Source organism: Lissotriton vulgaris, chromosome 9, assembly GCF_964263255.1.
Source record: "Lissotriton vulgaris chromosome 9, aLisVul1.2, whole genome shotgun sequence".
Taxonomy (NCBI): Eukaryota; Metazoa; Chordata; class Amphibia; order Caudata; family Salamandridae; genus Lissotriton; species Lissotriton vulgaris.
In genome coordinates this window covers 882,779,236-882,802,047 of record NC_141697.1, presented here as the reverse complement: position 1 = coordinate 882,802,047, position 22,812 = coordinate 882,779,236, and the positions used below count along the sequence as shown (strand labels likewise).

Below are 22,812 nucleotides of genomic sequence, written 5' to 3'. Positions count from 1 at the left end.
CTAAATGTAGCCCAAATATCACCCAGATGTACCCCAAGTATAGCCCAATGACAGAATGTCCCAGAGTGTTCTAAAGAACAACTAGAGCGCTAACAGTCTTACTTATGACAAAAGTATGGCACACCAGAAGCCATCTTGATTGGAATGAAGTGGTAAGCCTGAAAACACTCAATTTAAAAAGGAACAACATGAGGGGGTTAATTTTGCCATAGAAAGTATGATTAGTGCTTCAGAAAGAAAAATTAGGGATCATTTTGAGTGACTTCTCAAATCCTCTTCTATTTCATTAAAAAAATTCTGACATGCAGACTGAAACATGCACTTTGAATACCAGCAGCAGACGTCCCTGGTGAGCAGTAGCTTTACTACAGTGATCTAATGTGCAACTAGAGTGCTAACATTCAGAATTTATGGCAAATGTGTGACACATCTGAATGCCTTCTTGATGGAACCAAAGTAAACAAGCATTGAAAATGCAATAGATCTCGCCCTCATTTAAGTTAAAGCCATTCTGTTTGTAATGAGGTGGCTTTTTAGCTTTGCTTTTATTAGTGTTTTTTCAACTTTCATGTAAATAACGCACCGTTTTCACCAAATCGACTTTGCCCAAGCACACCCTTCCCTTCGGCCAACAAATCCCAAAAATTCGGCACACCTGCCGATCCACTCTCCCTACAGCTCACCCAAGCCCCGTCCCTCTAGCGCAACTGGAACATCCCAAATTCACCTTCTCCATGCGCACCAAAAACTCCCATTGAATAACATGACAATTCGCTACTCCGCACAAAAATTGCTCTTTAAAGCACTTCCACTGCTCCGATCCGCTTCAAACTTGGCTGGACACTAGTTCCAGCGATTCCCTAACATCTCACCAAAAATCAGCTCATTCCATCCACTGGAACGGGGACGAATTTCAACCCGAATACGCGCCCCCCGCAAACACAAAAAAAAGCCATAAAACGGCCAAATCTCGACCAAAAACCGCCAAAATCCCTCAAAACCTTGCCAACACCAATACGCACGAAACTGAACCGGCCCCTCAGCCCTAGGCTCCGGGAACCCTACTTAATTGACCCAAAAGCCCTAAAAAAGCAACATAATACACACGAAAACGCCCTAACAACCCTAAAATGCATATAAGTATATGTATGCATGCATTTATGTTTGTATTTATATGTAGATATACAGATGATATATGTTTATATATGTATGTATATATATATATTCACTGAAAAAACCATAGGCTATAGACCATATATAGTTAGGAATTAGCATTTACAAAACCTTGAAAATTCACTGAAAAAACCGTAGGTTATAGACCATATATAGTTAGGAATTAGCATTTACAAAACCTTGAAAATTCACTGAAAAAACCATAGGTTATAGACCATATATAGTTAGGAATTCGCATTTACAAAACCTTATTTTACTCACACAAAACCATTGAAATTCCATATATAGTTAGTTGCACTAACTATATATCGCGCACCCGCAATCCACTGCTGATGATGTCATATATTACATCATTCATGACATGGTCAGTGACATCACTGATGACATCACTGATGACATCTCAAATGACATCACTGATGACATCACTGATGACAACATCCAGTGACTGTATGTTTCTGTAAAGTTAAAATATGTCTTACATATTGAAGAATGAGTGGATGTATAAGTGTCTGGATGAAGGATTTAGTAGGTGCATGACTGACTGTATGAGTGAGTGATTAAATGTGTCTCACTGAGTGCATGGGTTAGTGACTAAACTGTCTTAATTTGTGCATCATTATGTCTGTTGTTCTGTAAACTGTTGCATGTGTTGATAAGTAGCTATATGAGTAACTATATGGGTTATTGATTGGTTGCCCAAGTATTTGTATGGGATACTGAGTGTGTGTGTGGGTGGCTGGGAGGTGTATGACTCTGTGCATAGATGTGTGAGCAGTTGATTCACTAGATGTATGGTTTCAAAAGTGCATGTGGAAACAGCTGTATGGGCGGTTGACTGTGTGCATGAGTGTATTGGTGAGTGAATGGATATCTCAGTGCTACATGTCAAAGTAAGTACATATGTAAAACACAGTACATGTGAGAGTTGACATATATAAATAACTGTGCATAAGAGCCAGTGAATGTGTGAGTGGCTGTATGGATCATTGTGAACTTGTATCAGGGATTGTATAAGAGAGTTAATATGTGTTAGTATATGTTTGAATAAGTAAAGTTTGTATAACTGTATAGTTGAGGAAATGGAGGTGTGATTGATTCTTTGATTGACTGACTAGGTGTGTGAGTAACTCCATGGATGAGTGACAGTCTGTGAGTGTCTGTTTACACTGATTGTATCTAAGGTTATATTAGAGTCTGAAGAGGTTCATCGTATTATCACATGAATGATATCATCAGTGATGTGATCAGTAATGTCAAATGAGATGTCATCAGTGATGTCATCAGTGATGTCATTTGAGATGTCATCAGTGATGTCATTTGAGATGTCATCAGTGATGTCATCAGTGATGTCACTGACCATGTCATGAATGATGTAATATATGACATCATCAGCAGTGGATTGCGGGTGCGCGATATATAGTTAGTGCAACTAACTATATATGGAATTTCAATGGTTTTGTGTGAGTAAAATAAGGTTTTGTAAATGCGAATTCCTAACTATATATGGTCTATAACCTATGGTTTTTTCAGTGAATATATATATATATATATATATATAGAACCAGGGCCACCAGCAATCTAGTATGTTGTCTTCCTCCGCACATTCATCAGCCCCAATACCTTTTGGACTCCAACTCTATCTGCCTGTGTTCTACTTGCAATGCTGTATTGCACACTCGGTTCCTGTATCTTTCTGTAGACGGACATTTTAGATCATGTGAAAGAAGCATCCGTCCTCTGTCCTACACCGCATGAGGTGAAGATCCGAGCCTGGCTTCATCCTGCTTAACCTGGTAGGGCTGTTGTACACTCTATGCAAGTATTTAAGTTATGCCAGCCTCAGTCTCATGGAGACTGATAGCACTCTGGGATCCATTTGCCATCCGTTCAGTTGTCTTCCCCCAGTTCTCCTACATGCCGTTCCCAGGGTTCCTTTAGTGATACCATGGGGGTCTGGAATATTATTCATCAGTGTTCGATATAGTTGTGAAATCACTTCCCTCGCCAGTCTGGTGGTTGTGAGTCATATCTCTAGAGTGTTTTGAGTTGAGAGGTTTTATAGGCTATCGCAGTGTATTTTCAGTGCATGAAGCAACTGAAGATATCAGTAGAATTGTGTTCTGTGCATGTCCTATCTAGTAGCCAGCTGCTGGAATGTGCACATAAAACATCCCTCCCAGACGTTGCCCAATTTCGAGAATCCAATAATATTTTTTTTGCTGAAGCCCTCTGGGTGTGTTATGTGTTGTGTGTTGGAGCCACGTCCCGGCCCACAGCTTCGGCACTCAGTGCCATTTGTTCCATTTCAGAGACTGGTGCCAACAAGCTGGGAATGTTTGTTTCACAGGGGGTAGAGCGTTATTTTTATGCGGGCTGTAGAGTAGGTTGAGAACCCCACATTTCTCAAAGTTCTACGGCTATGGCGGGATCCGCTCTATCTGCAAACAGCCAGTCATTGATTGGGCTGATCTGACTGGCCTCGTAGAATATCCACGAGGCCCAGGCCTCTGTTATAGGGACTCATTACTAATATGCGAAGCGCAATTCTCGGCTGTCCGCCCATCCATACAAATTTAACTATTGCTGATTGTAGATAGTGGAAGCAAGATTTTGGGATTTCATAGGCAACGTTTCGCAGTACATAGAGTAGCCATGGCACAGATATAATTTTAAACAGGGCTCCCCTACCTGCCACTTTGAGAGGTAAACTCTTCCTGCTGGACATGTCGCTACATGTTCATGACAGAAGTGTGATATTGAAGTCCCATGCCAGGTGACGAATGGGTGAAATGTACATGCCCAAATATTTAAAGTGCTAGTCTGCCCATAGCCGGTTGGTTACGACTTTGACATTGTGTGCCGCTCATATCTCTATATATGTAGATTTGGTCCGGTTAACTTGAAATATGATGCTTCAGCATATATTTGAAGATTTTGTAGCAGCCAAGGCACCGAAGCCACCAGGTAGGTCATATATATGAGGACATCATCCACACTCAATGATATTCTCTCCTGAAGTTGATCGGAACAGCAGAAGCCGCTCAGCTGAGCGTGTCCTCTGATCCATCCCTCTAATGCTTCCATGACCTTAGCAAAGAGAAGGGACAACATGGGGCACCTTTGTATCGTGTCCCTTTCAGTGGCGAAGGCTTGCGACAACCCTTCATTCACTTGATCCTTTTCCCAAGGCTTATCATATAACAATGCTATAAATCTCCGAGAGAGGGTACCAAAGTTAATGTGCTCCATCAGTCAGAATATGAAGTGCCATCTGACTGAGTCTGAGGCTTTCTCAAAGTCTGTTGACACCAAAGCCTTCCAATACGGCTCATTAGTAGACATTTCAAGTGTGGTATGGAGGCATCACAGACAGTGTCCATACTGCACTCTGGCATAAATACATCTTGATCATTGCCTATTATAGCTCTCCATTTTTACTATTCTGTTTGCCAGAGCTTTTGCTAGGATCTTCGATTCAAGGTTAATTAATGATATAGACTCACTTCTTTTAGCTGGTTTTTGTGGTTTCAACAGCACAGTTTTTATCACTCCGCTTAGATCAAACTGGAGTTCTCCAACCTCAAGGGCTTTTGTGTTCATCTCCTCTAGCAGAAGAGTCGGGAATGAAGCATGTTTCTCTAAAATTTCTAAGGGGTACCCATTGGGACCCGCTGTTTTCCCCTTGGGGAGGGAATAGATCGCTGTTGCAAATTTCTCTGTGGTCAATGGTTTCTCTTTGTCGGAGAGCCTTGATACTATCAAGTCTTAAATGATTGGGAAATCATGTATTGCAGCAGCCATTGGTTGGCCGCATATAAGCGGGCATAGTATTACCAAGTAGATGCATCTCTTGCAGGATGAGTACTGATGGGGTGTATCTTTTAAGAGATTGGAATAGTGCTCCCCACTTGATTGTTATTGTTTAAACGATTCCCATTCCAGGAGAATGTGTCAAAGGTGTGTCACATGTTGGTAAAGGGGTCTTTTAACGATTGCCATTCTACTCACTGGGCACCTTCGAGGTTGCCCTCCTGTAATTTATGGCGACCAATCGCCTACCACACAAGTAGTGCAAAAGGCAGCTGTCCCATCTCTGGGTCGCTTGGGTCCAGAGGGCCATGGCCATGTTAACTGCCCCCGCCTCTCCTCGCTGCAGATGTGGGGAGAGCCTAGCTCACAGCCTCAAGGTGGGCCACCAACAGCCGGTACCTACCCATTGCTGCATCCGATCTCACGTTGCCAACCTCTGGGCCGAACTCTCGAGGTGGCCGCGGCCCCCCTCATAGATCGCGCTTGACGCCTCCCACAAATCAGAGGCTCCCAGTCAGTCGCGGCTGGTGCAATGCGGCGGTGGAGCGGGCAGGGCGGGAGGAGGAGTCGACAGACGACTGAATGGGTTTTATTTATTTATTTAATTTTACTTATTCTATCAACTTCCCCCCTCCTGCCCCCGCCCACTCACCACGCTTGCCTGGGCCGGCCGCCGCTGCTCCCAGTCTTGGAGTTGCCACTTCCACCTGGGTTGCAAGAGGAGGAAGGGAACGGTCTCATGGTGTGATGTCGGGGTCATGGTCAGCTATACATATGGGGATTAGGGATTGCTTAGAGGAGCGACCTCCAAGCACATCTGCCATCCCGCATGGCTAGCCACCCACCACCCCAATTAAAACTTTTCTGTAAGATTTTAAAATTTCATGAGTGACAAGGTTTTGTAAGTTATACAGCAGAAAGGGCAAACTATGCCGCACATTTTCTGACTGTGGTTTTTTTCCATTTGATCTGGAAACAATGTTTTTTTGCAAATTATGTGGCAAAGTGTGTTGCAGATGTAGTACATCCATAATTATGTGGAAAATGCAGCAGACCCACGATTGCATAAACCCACTGACCATCACAACTGTCCATATTTTGTAAACCAAACATAAACATTCTAATTCCAATCAGTACGATTTTTAGCTGCATTTTGAACAAAACAGCTTTTTCAACCTCAGTTCCCCATAATAAGCATGTAATTTAAAAATAGTTATTGGTTACTGTGCAATATGGGCCAGTTTTGCCATTTCCAAGTTCTGGTGACATTAACAAACCAATCAGTCGTCGGACTCGTGGTTTATGATGACACCAAAACCCCTTGATGGTAATATTGGACCCTGTTTCTTGGTCACCTGTTATGTATCCTCTATATATGTTTTCTTGTTAACAGATCTTGTGTATTCGTAAAGTGCACGTTCACCCAGAGGTTCCTTTGCGTGAAGCAACATGTTTGTTGGTAAGCTACTTCTTTTATCGACCTCAAAAGGAGGAGAGGCTCTGTGGCCCCACTAGATATCGAACCTGTGGCCACTGGGTCAAACATGAATACCTGCACTGGATGCATCAGCCCACTTAGCTGTCAGACCTAACTATTTTTGTTTTACGCATAAAGATGCACCAAAAGCCATGGCTACCGATTTTTTTTTCTTTTAGATAAAAAATTTAAATTTGACACAGAAGATTACACTTGGTACACAAAAGATATTTTGTCACTTAAAAGTTTTGGTAGAACTCAATCAACCTGATAATCTTTTGACCAGAACTTCCATTCTATGCATAATTCATTCCTTTCCTATGATTGGGCCGATATTCTATACTGCCAAGCAGTTGCAAGCTGACATGAGGGCCCATTGCAAAATGCCTGAATACATGCATGACTAAATAAATCTACATAAATGTTTCAGCGACAGATGGAGATAATTGGAAATTGTCAGTCATAGGAATGCTGAACCCCAAATTCAGCCGTATGTAGCAGATTTGTATTGAAACATGTGAATTCTATAGTTATGCGAAATATATAGGGGAATACAGGCAAACTGGACCAACAGCACTTGGTCATTTGGCCCTGTGCAAAGCCACAAACCTTACCCTTAAGTTATAAGCTCCTGGAGGATGTCCAGCTGGGTTGGATGACCAGGCAAACGTCAGTTGGCGCCTTTCAGCTTGCTTTCTTTCTTTCGCTGTCTCGCTCTTTCTCTCTTTCTCTCTTTCTCTCTTTCTCTCTTTCTCTCTTTCTCTCTTTCTCTCTTTCTCTCTTTCTCCCTTTCCCCCTGCTGCCCATACCAAACTGCTAACGGGTATTTTCCACCTGCAGCTCGTTTATTGGGCACTGCACTGCAGGCGGTGGAATGTCTGTTGGCAAGAACAACATAGCTCAAAGTGCTCATATCCTGAAACGCCACGCTGCACTTCTTTGAGAATACTAAAGCCCATGTAAAACTGTCCTTTACAAGATTAGACCGGTCAATATATCTTTCCTTCTGGCCACCTCCAGCATGAGTTTTTCTTTGAATGAAGGACAGCATATAAACGTCGGTGGGTGTTTGGTTGTGGTTCTATTAATTGCCCTGGCAGAGTGCTCAAGTGTCCTGGTTTCGTCTGCTAAATTATTTGTTAGTCTGGTGATGGATAGCTAGTATGGCGAACTCTGGTGATGATGCAGCAGAAAGTTTGCACTGTGGACTCCATTACTGTGACTTATACTTCATATTCTTTGCCTTGCAGGAGAGCCGGGCTAGTCTAACGTTTGCTATCGAGAGTGCGGAGCAGAAGGTGTTGATGATCACAAGTAGAGGGCCCTACTCCGTGGAAGAAGTAAGTTATTAGCAGAATGCTTTCCTCTTTTGGGCCTGATGTGGGCCCAGTGCAGGTGGTTGCCATTGGGACAGTACAGCAGTCACCGGTTTCCATCCTTGTTGTAGCCCGTCGACTGTTTCAAACCTTTATCAGGGCTCTTCGGCTTGATAATAGTTTGATTCTATGCCCTCTTGGATTTTTTTTCCTTCCATGCTGTTGCATTTCCCGCTGGTCATCTGCCTGAATATGTATTTTATTCCACTCATGCCCTTCTCTTCTCCTCCCTTTCTGCCTCCTGCTTACACATACCAGCAGTATGTTTTTTCGTATTCTTTGCTCAAAAAGCTATTACAGTAATTCCATCTTTTAGGTTGAGCCTAGCAGCACGCATGCGCTGCTCTGCGAGGCATGCTATATTCACTTCTACGGGCTTTGACAATGCTCTCTCTGCCGATTGGTTAATGTGTGCCAATCTGAAATGCTTTCTTCTCTAGGGTTTCTTGTGGGTATATGTTCCACCTTCTCTTGTCTTACTCCTCCCCTGGAGTATTGGCCTATTACGATATCCTTTCTCTGAAGATGTTTTCCGTAGTGTTTGTGCACTCTTTTCCTGAACAGCTTCTCTTCACATCTGTGAACACTTGCTCCATCTCTGCGCATACATTGCAGCTACAGCTTTCCTCCCAATCCCCGGTCTCTCTCTGCATCCTCTCGTCATGGTAGGAGCGGGTGCTGGGATCCCAGGAAGCAGCTTTACATTAAGGCTGATGCTGCCATTTCCTCCTTTGTAGCTGATTACTCCGCACACTCACCACCAGACTCCACAAAGCCGGCATACAGGGAACCACCCTCAACTGTCTCTGCTCCTTCCTCACTGGCAGAACCCAAAGAATCAGACTCTCACCCTTCCTCTCTGAACCCAAAGAGATCAATTGTGGAGTACCCCAAGGATCGTCTCTTAGCCCTACGCTCTTCAACATCTACATTGCCCCCTTCACCGCCACTGTCAGACAGCATGGACTGAGCATAGTGTCCTACCCTGATGACACCCAACTCATTCTCTACCTCACCAAGGACCGCCTCACCGCCAGGCTCAACTTCCAGGAAGGAATGAAGGACGTTGCATCCTGGATGAGCAGTAGCTGCCTGAAGCTAAATTCAGAGAAGACTGAGGTTCTCGCCTCTGACCCTCCACCTCTGTTTGGAAAAAAAACGGGTGGCCTTCCGCCCTCGGCCGCCCCCCATACCCACCGACCATGCCCAAAACCGCAGCATCGTACTCTACTCCTCCCTCTCCATGACCCGACAGGTCAACGCCGTCGCCTCCCCCTGCTTCAACACCCTCCACATCCTCCATAAGATCTTCAAATTGATCCACCCTGAATCAAAAGAGACCATCACCCACGCACTCATAACCAGCAGACTGGACTACGGAAACGCCCTCTACGCTGGGATCAACAAGTCTCTGCTCTACAAACTCCGGGCTATACAGAACACTGCAGCCAGACTCGTCCTCTGCATCCCTCGACACGAACACTTCTCCCAAACCCTGCGCAGCCTCCACTGGCTCCACGTCGGAAAGGAAGATACCCATGCCTACAAATGCCAACACAACACCGGACCCCAATATCTCAACGACCGAATTTCTTTCTACTTACCCAAAAGGAACCTCCGATCCGCCAACCTCCCAGAAACCCCGTGCATCCGCAGAGCAAGAATAGGTGGAAAATCCTTCTCCTATAGTTCCCGATTGACATCAGACACGCCCCAACCCTACACATCTTGAGGAAGAACCTCAAGACCTGGCTCTTCGACAGACCAGCTCTACGACCGACCGGAGCTGCCCTCCCCAGCGCCTTGAGACCCTCACGGGTGAGTAGCGCGCCTATAACCCCCGGATAGCTTGATTGATTACTCCCGTTGTCTGTGTTGCCTTAAATCCCTCTCTTCTCTGTGCTACCACTCCCCCTCCTGTTTTTTCATGGAATCGGCATGGTGACACCGGTGGTTCCAGGTATACTTAAAACAAAACCTCATATACAATCTCTACCCTAATTCCTGATCCTTGTATTTACTGCACACAATCTTCTGCGGCCCGACGCTTGTTGAAGATGTAAAATTAAGGATTGAGATCATTTTTATTCAATCATGTGTGTTTATATATATGTATACGCGAGCGTGTGTGTTTGTGCGAGTGCTCAAGGATGGTAATACGTGTGTGTGTGTGTGCACACCTGTATACAGTACAAGAAACAAAAAATAACTATACATAAGTTAAGCATTTAAGATGGTGTGTATGTAACAGGAAAATATGGATAGGAGCAGGTGGATGATAGTATATTTCTTGGTGAAGTCTAATGGGGTGTAAATTGCGTATTGTATTTATTCACTGCAGCAGATAAGGTGCTTCTTGTAGAGATGAATTTTTATTTCTTTTCTGAATTGCAAAGGTAATGGTGCAAGCATGAGGTGTGAGGGTCTTGAATTGGTGTTTCATCCTGACGGTCAGGAGAATGGTGTATGGAATGCAAAGTCAGTTGTGTGACCCCTTTCTGTAATTTGGAGCCTAATTAGTAAATTGATTTGGGGACAGGGCTTCCATTGGCAAGTGACTGGAGCAGGAGACTGTTTCTTGCTATCTCAAAGATTACCTATTGCTAAGTTCCAGTGATTCGCCAACTATAAAATAAGACACAGTCCAGGTTCCTCTGGACAGACCTGCACCATCATTTCTCGATTGAAACCAAAGGTGCTTATGATATACACTTTTAAAGGGTACTCTATTACCTTGTTGGTTGCATAAAAAATAACCACATCTTGTCACAATCAGAATAACTGGACTTCTGTTAAATTAACTTTAAATGTTGATTTGCAACATTGGTGTAATCCTGATGAATGCGGATCAGAGTTTGAGGGGAAAAATGTGCGTGTAACAAAGGGATACCCCTTCTCAGGCACTCTGCAATTCGTTGAATTCCTTTTTTATCGACCGTCACCTCGATTAAAGTCAGCATTCATGCTAGCCATGCTTGTGAGGCATTACCAATGACGTTAAACTCCTGCCTCCTCCCATCTCTTTCCGGCAATCAGTAGAGATACCCTTTTGGAGCTCCTGTCATTACCTGGACCCCAAACAAGCAGGCTTCCGACCTGCACACTCAACTGAGACCGTATTATTGACTGTATTGGATGAACTGCTGAGGGATGCAGACAGGGGCACTCCTCAGGCTCTGGTGTTATTGGACCTGTCAGCAGCCTTTGACACGGTTGACCATGGTATCTTGGTAGATCGTGTCAGGGAAGCAGGTATCCAGGGGTCGGCTCTCAGCTGAATCACATCCTTTCTGGAGGACTGTTTGCAGTCTGTTCGCCTCTCCCACTTTACTGCACCTAATATGAAGATTATGTGTGGTGTAACCCAGGGCTCTTCATTATCCCCCGCACCTGTTTAACTCGTACCTACTTCTTCTTATACTGTCCTTAAGAGAAAGAAAGGTGAGCACATTTAATTAGTCAGACGACCTGCAATTAATGTTTTCCATTGACAATACACCCAACTCCATATCCGAATTCCAAGCCACTGTGCTGTATATCCATAACTGGATGAACAGCAACCACTTAAAATTGAATCCAGATAAAACATAGGTGATCCTGATAGGTGACATCTGCAATCCCTGGAACCCACACTTCTGGCCAGCTGAACTGGGCTCACAGCCTACTCCATCCTCATCAGCTAAGAGCCTTGGAGTCACAATCAACTGTGACTTATCTATGAAGTCTCATATTGGAACTGTAGTTTCTACCTGGTTTTTTTCCAGCTACGGAAAATAAGGAAAATAAGCAGACTTCTTGCTAGGGAAGCCCTGGTCCAGGTAGTTCTAGCCCTGGTCATATCCCACATAGATTATGCTAACACCCTATACTTCGGCCTGCCATTGTACCCGATAAAGAGACTGCAACTTATGCGGAACCAAACTGCAAGACTGATTTTTCATCAGCATAGATGGCAACCAGCATCCCCACTCATGAAGAAGCTACATTGGCTCCCTGTATTCCAACGCTACACCTTAAAAATCGGCTGTCTTATTTAAAATCGTTACCTGGCACATTCCCAGAATTCATCTCCAATATCATTCAGAGATACATACCCACCCACAATATGCGATCAGCCACTCAAACTTATTGGTCACCCCATACTATAAATCAAAGCGGTTAGGTGGCAGCAGATTTGCGCTACTGGCTCCTCTCTTTTGGAAAGCCATGCCCCTTGACATTAGATCCTGTGCAGATCCCCTGAGATTGAGGAAACTCCTCCAAACATAGCTGTTCACCCAGGCATATGATTAACCTCAAACATGGCTGTTCACCCTGACATCTGATTAACCGTCCATGACTCTGGTCACTCCTATAGACAGCGCCAAGAAACCAATCGGTGTACGTGCACTTTATAAATAATTTTAATATAACATACTTTCCAGCACACTTCTCTGAACATTCCCTCAAGGGTACGCCAAGCTCATGGTTAGTCTTCAGTGTGGTGTGCAAATGCTCAGAGCTCCTATGCTAGCCATAGGCTAAAACTACATACCATGATGTAACCTATTGTTGAGAAGTTTTTTGTACCTAACCATGAACTGCATACGAACACCTAATATTGTGGAAAAGTACAGGAGCTGGTTTAAGAAGCACAAAACGAGGATCTTCATACAAAAAAAATGTTCATTGTCACTTATGACTTGTGCTAGACAGAAGAGTTTACACAGTTATTTCAATCTTTCCTACTTGACAATTTAAAATTGTTCTTAGTTATTTTCTTAAACCTATTAATCCTCTTTGGACATGTATTCTTAGTGTGATTGTTGTGATTGTGTTACACTGTATCATACTGCATCCTTCATACCACTTTCCATGTATGACTGCTTGACTAAGCTGCCTAAGGCTTTTCAGGCTCCACGAGCATCTTCATTATTAGGGAATATATACATATACATCTTTTGTATGGCTAGATGTGCCCCACAGCTGGAAACTATGAAAGGTCTTACTAGCTAGATGGCCTTTTCAATGCACAAAATCGTACGTTTGGTTAATGCCTCAGTAACCATCACCCTTTTCATGGTACAAAAAATATTCAAAGCTTAGTACAGGGGTATTCATACTCGGAGGTGGGCCACCTTAGGGAGGCCTCGAGTGATTCCAGGGGTGGGTACCAGGCTCTGGCCAAAAGAAGCATTATGCTTAAAACAGTGCTTTCTTTTCAGCAGGGAGGTCAGAATAAGTGGCAGTAATCCGCTCTGTAATGGGCTTTTACTAACATCTTCTGTAATGTATATCCTGCCAGGGAGAAGTGTAAAAAGGGAAGAGACTTCAAATATTCCTCAAACCTCCACCCAATTTCTAATAATGACACTTGTGGATACTTTTACACATTAGTAAGGCCTGCGTGACCAGAATAATTTGTTTGACAATCAATAATCACATGGGGAATGAACCACAAGCAGCCATGTATCAGGGTCTCAAAGAGAATTGTTCTGGAGACCCTCAACCACACATCCACAGCAAGCGGTGTATATTCTCTCAGTTTTCATGGTTTGGTGGATCGTGCCATCATCGGGTCTTATCACTTGAGTGTCATGTTCTCCAAGTGATTCACCGCTTATGTGTGGTTGAGGGTCTCCAAAATTATTCTCCTTGAGACTTTGGTACATAGACGCTTGTGATTCATTCCCCCCCCGTGATTATTTTTCGCTATGTGCTGGAAGCTAAATGAACCTCTGCTTCTCCCTCCCTCATTTTGATTTGAGTAGTATGTTTGGTAATCGTGTATCTTTTATTTTTAGTTTTACTGTAATAGAAATTACCAAACATACACAATATAACAAAGCACCCTCCCTCCCCTCCACAATTCCATTGTATCTTATTTTGTACATACATCATTGGGCTCATTTCATCCCTATACAGTGTTCATTATCAAAAATCTGATATATCCTAATTTACTGGCAGGGATCTCATAAAACTCATCCTCGGCTCCTCCCCAATGAACGGGGAAAACTAGTACAGATTTACAAACAGGGTACCCCATCTAAGTAATGCCAGCAACCCAGCAGCCTCATATCTTCTCAAATTTCTTTTGACACCCCCTTCCTCTATAAATGTCCCCATCCATTAGTCTGCGCTAGTCCATTCCTTTTCCCATTCCCGGTGTTGAGGAAGAGTTCCCGACCCCCATTGTCTCGCAGTGTCGTGTTTTGCCACCATGCAACCTAGATTATCTAGGAGTTTGTGATACTGGTTATGATCTGTCTGTCCCCACACCCCTAGTAGCGCAAGCCTAGGCTGAGGTTCCAATGCCATACCCATTGCTTCCTTAAGTGTCTCCTTCACTTACTCCCACTGTCTCGGGACAGTTCCAAAGTGTGTTGTAAAAGATGCCCTCCTATCCAACCTCTCTAAGGCAATATGCGTCTGCAGCCTTGCCGAGTCTACTATATAGTAAAGTGCCTGTGTAGTTTATTCTGTGCACAAGTTAAAATCGAATCAAGCCGATGTCCGATGTTCGCTGGAATTGCTACCTCAGCTGGAAAGAACTGTGCCTCCTGACAGTCCTCCTCCTCTAAGTCTCCGCAATCGTGCGACCACCTCTTCAGTAGCCCAAATATGGGGGTCTGTTTGTTCCTCATCAGTGTCCCTTATGTTAAAGAAATTCGTTTTTTCCCTACTAGCTCGGCAATCCTGTATTTGATTGCATTTTTAAAACAGTACAGAAATTAACTGCAATGTTTAAATAAGTCTAGACTTATTTAAACATTGCCTGTTTAATAGAATAAGTGTGAAAAGTTTTGATGGGGGCCCTAATGATTTTTTTTTCCATGGGGTGGGGAGCGGCATTAAAAAGTTTGAAGACCACTGGTTTAGTATCTGATGGCTATGTTAGGACTATGTATCAGTGTCTGATGGCTTTGTATCCAGCATTGCACCAACCCATTAGGCCTTATGGTCAGTAGCTTAAGACACTAGTGAGAAGTGGCATGAATCATTCATAAGAGACTTGCAAAATGTGTTTTTTTTTTAAAGATTTAACAAAGGAAAATGCTAGATATCAAGGAGACCAGTTCTCAGATTTTTATTAAATGTAGAAAATGAGGGTACACTGTACATATTCAAAAATGATCTAGCTAGAACACACTGAAAACTTTCCAATATATGTTGAATCCTAAAGATGCACATAGTGAGCCGCGTCTGCCTGTGTTCTTTCTAGTAAGAGTCCTTCTGTCTTGTGTATTCTGTTACTTTTCTATCTTTGTGAACCGGAAAAATTTGCATATACTACTTTTAGGTAGGACCATAGCTGAAGGAGGGTTTGTGGAAGCAGAAGAGGAGCATGTCATCTGAGGCAGCCTTAACAAAATGCCTGCCTCCCGGAGTAATTAAGTCTTCCTCGAGGACTAAGACAAGAGAAAAAGGAAGACTAGTAGTGATAATCAATCCAGGCCCTGATCCATGGTGGGGGGCTTCTAGCCTTCCAGCCTGAGACGCGTCTCATTCCTCACGCCTGGTGGCAGCTCCTTGGTTAATGGCTCGGAACTGGGAGCCAGGCTGCCAAGAAGAGCAATTATGAGCGCTAATGTGTTATTGAACAGAGATGGCGGCGAGGAGTCGTTAATTAGATAAATGCATTTGTCGGCTGGAACGACTCACACTGCATTGTAATCAAGATTTCTGCTTTATGCAACGTATCTTGTTTTAGGGATTGGTTTATTTTTTGGTTGCTTGATCTGAAAAGTTACTATACCCCTCAGAAAAACCTGGACTATAAGACAAATGAGCACTTAAGCTTCAGGGTAACTGTCCCATTTTAAGATGATTTTGATGTAATCGCCAAAGGATTCTTTTCTCAAGCTGTGGAGGATTTTGCATACTTCTTTCTAACCATATAAGCGCTAATCCCCCTTTACAAATTTACCTCGGCATCTTGCCGTTCAAGGAGACCATCATTCTGGGGCTTGTCACACTTTATAGACTTGCAGCCTAACCTTAAGTGTATATAGCTAGGAAGCTGCAAGTGAATTACTTTTCTCACCTCGCCTGGGAAGGGATACTGCAGGATCTGGATTAAGCAACCCCTCAATCTTCGCGGGCAGGAGACTTCTCTTCCCCAAAGTGATCATCTTGCTTACCTTTGCCTGCAGAAAACTCTCAAATATTTGCGGAAGGCAGATGTGAAACCAGTTGCCGACAGGTGCATCCTGATGGGAGACATAACCTTACCTGTAAAGATAATGAAAATCATAACATGTGACAGTCTAGGTGTCACTTGAGGGTTGAGAGGATATTGTCTCGTATAGTCCCTCATCTTGTCCCACACTTCTAGTAACAACGCACCTCACTCAAGGAGGTAAGAACTCCAGGTGAATGCCTTAGTCTGCTTTAACTCCCGCTCCCACCTTGAGCAGGGTAGCCCATCATTCAGGAAGATGCTCATTCACGCCTAGACAGGTCAGACTGGGACACGAAATACGCCTAGGCACCATAATAAGTGTGCCTCCATTAGCTAATCAGATACTTGAGAAAGTGGCCCACATTTGCAAAAAGGAGCAGTGTTGAACATGTAAAGGCCAGCTGTGTATTTGTTTTGCAAGGAATGGGATACCGCACATTTTTGCTTGCTGTGTGCAATGTTTGTGATAATATCATAGAACTCAACAGTAAAAACCGGGCCACCAGACCATAAAACAGGCCCACAACCAGCCAAAAAGACAGCCCACGCACGGACCTGTCAAATCACCCCTTCGGGCTCTGCCAGATTTCCCTATAGGTTAATTCGACCCTGTAAGTACCTACTGTGTATTAGATGCTCACTGTAATGCAGAGAAGACAGTCTCTTGGTCCCATCTAGGTGATCATTCATGGATCTTCAAGTCCACATCCATTAAAAGGTAACTCTTCCAGCTGTCTCCAGTAGAACAGTGCATTGACTGTAGGAGATAACTGCCCAAACTTACTGAACGATAGTACAGCATTTCTAAAGGGCTGTGAACGAGAGATCGGGAGAAGATGAGGACAGCAGATTGGCTAACATTCCCTGGGTTTCCCAGTGCCTCCGGTCTAGCTTCAAAAGCTTTTATCCATTTAAGTTTTGTGGGTGGTGATTTCTGCTGGCATGGTATGGTGTGTTAGAAAAAATATAGTGTTCTTCTTTGATGATTGCTCTGCTTCCGTTTGGGCCGTTGACAAGCTGGAATTGGTACATTATTATTAACTAACCATGTCCTTTATGCTCTGGTCCCTGTCTCACATTGCAAATGTTTGTAAATCCATACAGAGTCAGCCACCTTAAGATCAGTCCCGCTGTCAAGCTCCTTCTTTACAAAGCGCACTGTCGCTGTCTGCCAAACAGCCTTGCCTAGCAGCGCGGAGGCAGAGCACAATGAGAAATGCTAATGTGCCACTCGGAGCAGGAGGAGAGCACAATGGCGGCACAGCATTAGTGTCGAGTCAAGAGATGAGCACAGAGACTGAAAGCACAATCTCCTTGTCAGATAAGTGGAAGCCCTTGTCAGATAAGCCGAGGCACTGGAGGTGGCAGAAGGGGCATTGGAGCACAATGTTCTTGAAAATATGGAAATGTCAGGTCAGACTGAATGGTTGTACTCCGGGTTCAGCAGCTTTTCACTTGTAAATTGCGGAATTATTAAAGCAACTTGTTGCATTAAATGTGGTTTTCCTCCATCATTTTTGGAGAGAATTTTCCGATTGTGGTGAAGCCCTGAAGGTGGATATTAAAGATCATACTTTACTTGTGCCCCATCTTAGCAGCAAAGAATGCATCTTAGAATCACATTGGTGTCAATAGAACTTGAATCACGTTGAAGGTTAAGAGTCTCTCTTAGAACCACCCCATCTTACTCTTTGAACGGCCTACATTGTTGTACATCTGCCAGCTGTTCACATGAGCCTTTTACTCTTTGACCAGTCAACGTACTCATGAAGAAGATTGAATATACTTCCATGCGGTTAGCTCCTGTGACTGGGTCATGTTCTCTTCATGTCGAAAGAAAAATACATTGCTGGCTGGCTGTTAGAATTATATTCTCATTCTCTCTCCTCTCGCTCGCTCTCGCTCTCTCTCTCGCGCTCTCTCTCCTCGCTCTCTCTCTCTCCCTCTCTCCTCTCTCTCTCTCCTGATACGTGTTCAATTAATTTGTAGCTAAATCATTTTAAAGTATTGTCACAAGGCCAGTTCTGGAGGCTTAAAAAATCCTGGAGATTGTGAGTGTGAGCCTTAGACATAAGGGGACCATACTTAACCCATCACACTAGGGCCTGGTAAAAGTCTAGGTGATATTTGCTGTAGAAAATATATAGTTATCGGTTTTATCCGATATGTCCAGAGACCTGGTCTCTTATTTCTGTTTTTTTTACAACATGTAATGAAAAGCGATTTCCCACATTGTAAGCACAAGGTAGAAAGTTAAAATGCATGTTAGGATATTTCTTGAATGACACATGGTAAAATGGACCTATTATCTACATAAAGGTATGCGCTTCTGAGATTTGTCTATAGCAAGCAAGACATAAAAAGAATTATCAGCTTCAACGACTGCTACTTCAGGAAGAGTCAGTATTTTCCGATCCAATTTTCGCAGAAGCCTGAAAACGAAGCCAGATCCTTCAGGAATTAGTCCTTAGCCTAATGATCTTGACAAACAGACAATCTATAGAGTTACTCCCTACCAGGAAATCCTTCAAGCAACTTGTGACTAATTTCTGTAGAGGACCCATGGACATCCATCATTTTATTCTCCCTAGTTTTTGCATACCTTTTGCCATATATGCCCAAAGAGGTCCAGTCACCATTATTTAGTTCTAGATATACAACATTCCCACCTACACAAGGTGCAAGACAGACATATAACACTGAGCACTCCAAGGCGTGTCATCTTCTTATCTGAACAAGCAATGAAACTAAAACAGAGCACAATATACTCAATAACTCCACATAAGAAAGGCAGAAAAAAATAATACCCAACCCACCAAAGGTCTCACGTTTCCCATTTACAAACAAAACAAGATAGCAGTTAGAACAAAAGACACCTAGGCTCACAAACTACACATCCACACGGGATTCAGATCAGCACATCAGATAAATACCAGGCTCTCCTGGGATGTTGAAACATGTTGCATAGACACAGCAGTTCCAACAATACTCCAACAAGTGCCTCTGCTTTTTTTTTTTTGCACAACTGCAATTTTATCATACGTTCAGATAATCGGATAGAATGTTGCCTAGAATGTATTAGGGTATATAGAGAAAGGTAGAACATCTACAAAATATACTGAGAGATAATCTTCTCAATAACAAAAGTTGTACACTCCTCTATTCTCCTACCTTCCTGGTGTGGTGATGGTGAGGATCAAGAAAAATGTTTTTGGATTCACCTGGAGTAGTAAACCCAGTAAATTGGAATATAAAGTTGAAGATTTGAGAACATCAGCAATAAAGTGGTCACTCTCTGTAAGGTGAGAAAAGACCTGGTAGTCTTCCAGGTTGGTAAGGACTATAGAGTGGAAGGGGCGTGGTCTGATGGGGGAAAAGTAGAGAGTTCAGGCCCTCCTCTGTTTTGCAACAGGGGTGAAATCTATGTAAGCTATCTGAGCCTTCTGCTGGTGCCTTACGTCCACGGTTTCATACAAGTTGTTCCTCGAAAGATGTTGAACACTTCTGTTCCTTCAGTCTACAAAAACACACAGATCGCGAAACACACAGTAAAAAAAACATTGTGGTGCCTAACGCCCTACTCCCCCATAAGTGTGCGTGTTCTTTACTTTACCATTCTCAAAAGACTTGTTGCACGCTGGAGATGTCCGACAACGGAGGGACCTTTGAGGTATAAACAATGAATGAACTGTACAAATAGTTCTGAATTCATCAACAGTTAGGAAAGCACAAATAAAGCGCATTTTGTAATTCTGAAATGTGGTGGAAACAAAGGTTTTTAATGCGATCAAAAACAAATTAATAGACTTGGTGATTCAAAGAAACAGTCGTTGAAATACGATTTCCACACATTATCGTTTCTGTGCTGCATAGTTTTAACAGTAAAACGGTATGTCTCTGTAAATATAGTGTTCATTTCAATGGAAAATGTGTAGCTTGTACATGGCAGCGCACTGCCACACCATGCTTTATTAATATATTTTCAGCAGTGTGTTCTAGCTACATACTGCATCTTTCCCTCTTTCCTGCCGAATAGATTTGCTACACATGGATTATTCACAATCCCTATGTCTTCCGTGATATCACATTAATGGCAGCACCCCCACTCTGAAAATTGTTCCAGCACTACTGGTGCATGCCTATTGTGAAATGTCATTCACACATGAGCCCCTGATGGCACACTTCCTTTCAACTATCTGTTTCTATGCAGGTCTTGGAGAAAGCAGCATACTGTAATTGAAATAGCATTTGCTCAAATATCTGGCATGCACTTCTCAGCTTTTGCTACAGTATTCAGTGTTAACACAATTTTACTGAAAAGACTACTCTTCGTCAATAAAATATACATACCGATTAATGTCTTATAATCTGCAATTCACATCCCAACAAAACATTATAACAGATTTCAATAGGATCCGCTCAATACAGCGCAGGGGCACATTTAGAAGATTTAAACAAAGATCTAAAACCACACAGTGAAATAATCAAAAGCAATAAGTCTGTGCATGGACATTAAAAACGACAATTCGAAGAAAGACTCATATGCTTCTTTTACCAGCAAAAATTATAGTGCAAGTCTCGACAAAGCGAATCGGCTTTGTCAATGAGATTTCTATAGCACTTGCTAACTTAACTGACCTTGTTTCTAAGCATTCCCAATGTTTACAGATAAGACGGTAAGTAATTAAGAGTATGCAAGGCCTTAGATTCTTTTTCATTGCAATTTAATAATCAAATAATTTCCTTTGCTCACTTGGCTTGCTGAAAGTAGTGTTAGCAAGCAGAGGAGATTTTCCCCAGGGTTCAGTAGATGGATAGCAACTAAGATACTGCATATACACAATATTGTCAAATTGGTGTCTCTTCTACAGACTAGAGGCATAATTTAGAGGGCAATATGGAATCAAACTCAAACAGGCCTAGGCGGAGTTTGCAGAACTGCGCAAAGTGACCAAACAACTGCGCTGCGTGGAGTACCCCAAGCGGCGGAGTGCGTTTGGTCGCACTGTTCGCGCTGATTTTTAGCACCGGTTGTTTGTCCCACGCTGGAAAATAAGTGCAAGCAGCACCATGCGCAGCGCAAGAGGGCGCTGCTTCGTTCTGCCGCTCAAGTGGATGTTCTACACGAGCGGCAGCTTCCTCAACATGAACGGAAGGTTTTTCAACGTGAGCGGTCGCGGCCATCCGCGACCTCCTGCGTTGAGACATCTCGCGGGGAAGTGATCTGAAGTAAGATGTTCCTCGCTCTCGAGGAAAAAACGGGCTTTTTGGAACTCTGTATGCTGCACGGAGTGGGGAAAACTTCACTAGTGAAATTTCACGCCCAGGCCTACTTGCAAAATAACTCTACAACTCAAAGTGTACACCATGTTCATGCTTCGTTTCACCTACACCCACCTTATATCCACCTGTCCCCTGACCACAACCCTTGAGGTCTCAATGCAACTCTCTGGTGCACTGCAGGCCATACTGTTTGGCTCTTGGGAAACTGCTTGTAAGTACCCTTGGTGTACAGCAACTCAAAAAACACACTGTCAAAGTCAATAGGTCCCAAAGGCAAAATCTTTTGGCTTTATCAATGCTTGTTTGTTGATGAGGAGTGCAGCAGCCTCACCACCAACCATTTCGGATTTCAAAGGCCTGTGGTGGCCGCCCCTCACCCTCATTGTAGCACTGCTGCAACATGACCTTCAATTAATCAGCTCCTCCAAACCTTAAACATTAAATTGCAAGTGAATTAAAAGAGAAAAAAAATCTGACAATTACATCAATTGGTGCGCAGTTTAATTCAATAAAAGCCGTATCAAAAACAATCGCATGAGCAAGGCTGCCAGTTAACCAAGCTTTTCATTCCTACAACGGTGCGAGCGATGGATGATTTATTGGACTTAAACATTTTGCGACATGGGCTTTCACAATTACATTTTACATGCTTAATTGTGCTTGGGTGTTAGTAATTTCATTTTCGTCCCTCCTCGATTCAGTTCACCGCCCAATTCGGGTACAAAGCTTTGTTCTCCGAGCGCCGGAGCTGCTTGAAATGGATGGAGGTGTCAGAAGGCAGGTGTCAAATGGTTTAGTGGGCTGCAGTGAACCTGTTAACGTTTCAGAAAGAGAATTTAGGAGCGTGGCTCTGGGGGTGGGCGGGGTGTGACAGCTCGATGGGGAGGGATTGCGTCGAGCTAGAACATGAATCACGCAGGGCAGCCAGATAATGGCAAACCAGTTCCCTTTGTCACACTCTGAGGAGCAGGCGCGGCACAGACGGTGAATAAAACATTGTTTTCCAAATGCAATCGAACGTGCTGGTTTGAGACGCATAAGTCAACCTCTAATCCACTGAGCAGGCGCCCGAACTTCCATAACACGCTGAACAAACACAGCAAATTGAGAAGCATGGGCGCCCTGCATAATGCACGACTCAGAGAGAGCAGCACAAGCCACAACATCGCAGCCCTGGCTTGCCTATGTAGCAGGGCGTTGTATGCGGGGTAGGGCACGATTTTTAGTTTTGGGGGTGACGACCTCCCCCCAACTCTTATTTGCGCCCGTCGCGGAGGAATCGCCGGCACTCACCTTCCCCCTCTTAAATGAAATGCAGGGGCCGCCGCCAGCGCCAAAAGACCTAGCTACGTCGCTGCTGTGTAGGGACGCTTGCAGCCTAGGCAACTTTAGTGCAAGCTTCCCTCTCATACATACAAAAGGCAAATAGGCAACCTCAGCACCAGAGGCGCAACTAGTGCCAAATTTGAGGGGGGGGGGGGGTCGGGGGGGGGGGCTAAGAAAAAATGTCGGGGCGGGGCTGAACCTTTAAT

At 43.7% G+C, this 22,812-nt stretch overlaps 1 protein-coding gene across 1 annotated transcript in view; it reads left to right on the top strand.

Annotated features, from left to right (window-relative positions):
• Positions 1 to 22,812, top strand: part of EXOSC5 (exosome component 5) — a 235,397-nt gene that overhangs the window by 149,035 nt on the left and 63,550 nt on the right. Inside the window, exon 5 of the mRNA XM_086938631.1 lies at positions 7,711 to 7,800. Coding sequence (XP_086794757.1) covers positions 7,711 to 7,800 — 90 coding nt within the window. The remainder of the gene's footprint in view (positions 1 to 7,710; positions 7,801 to 22,812) is intronic.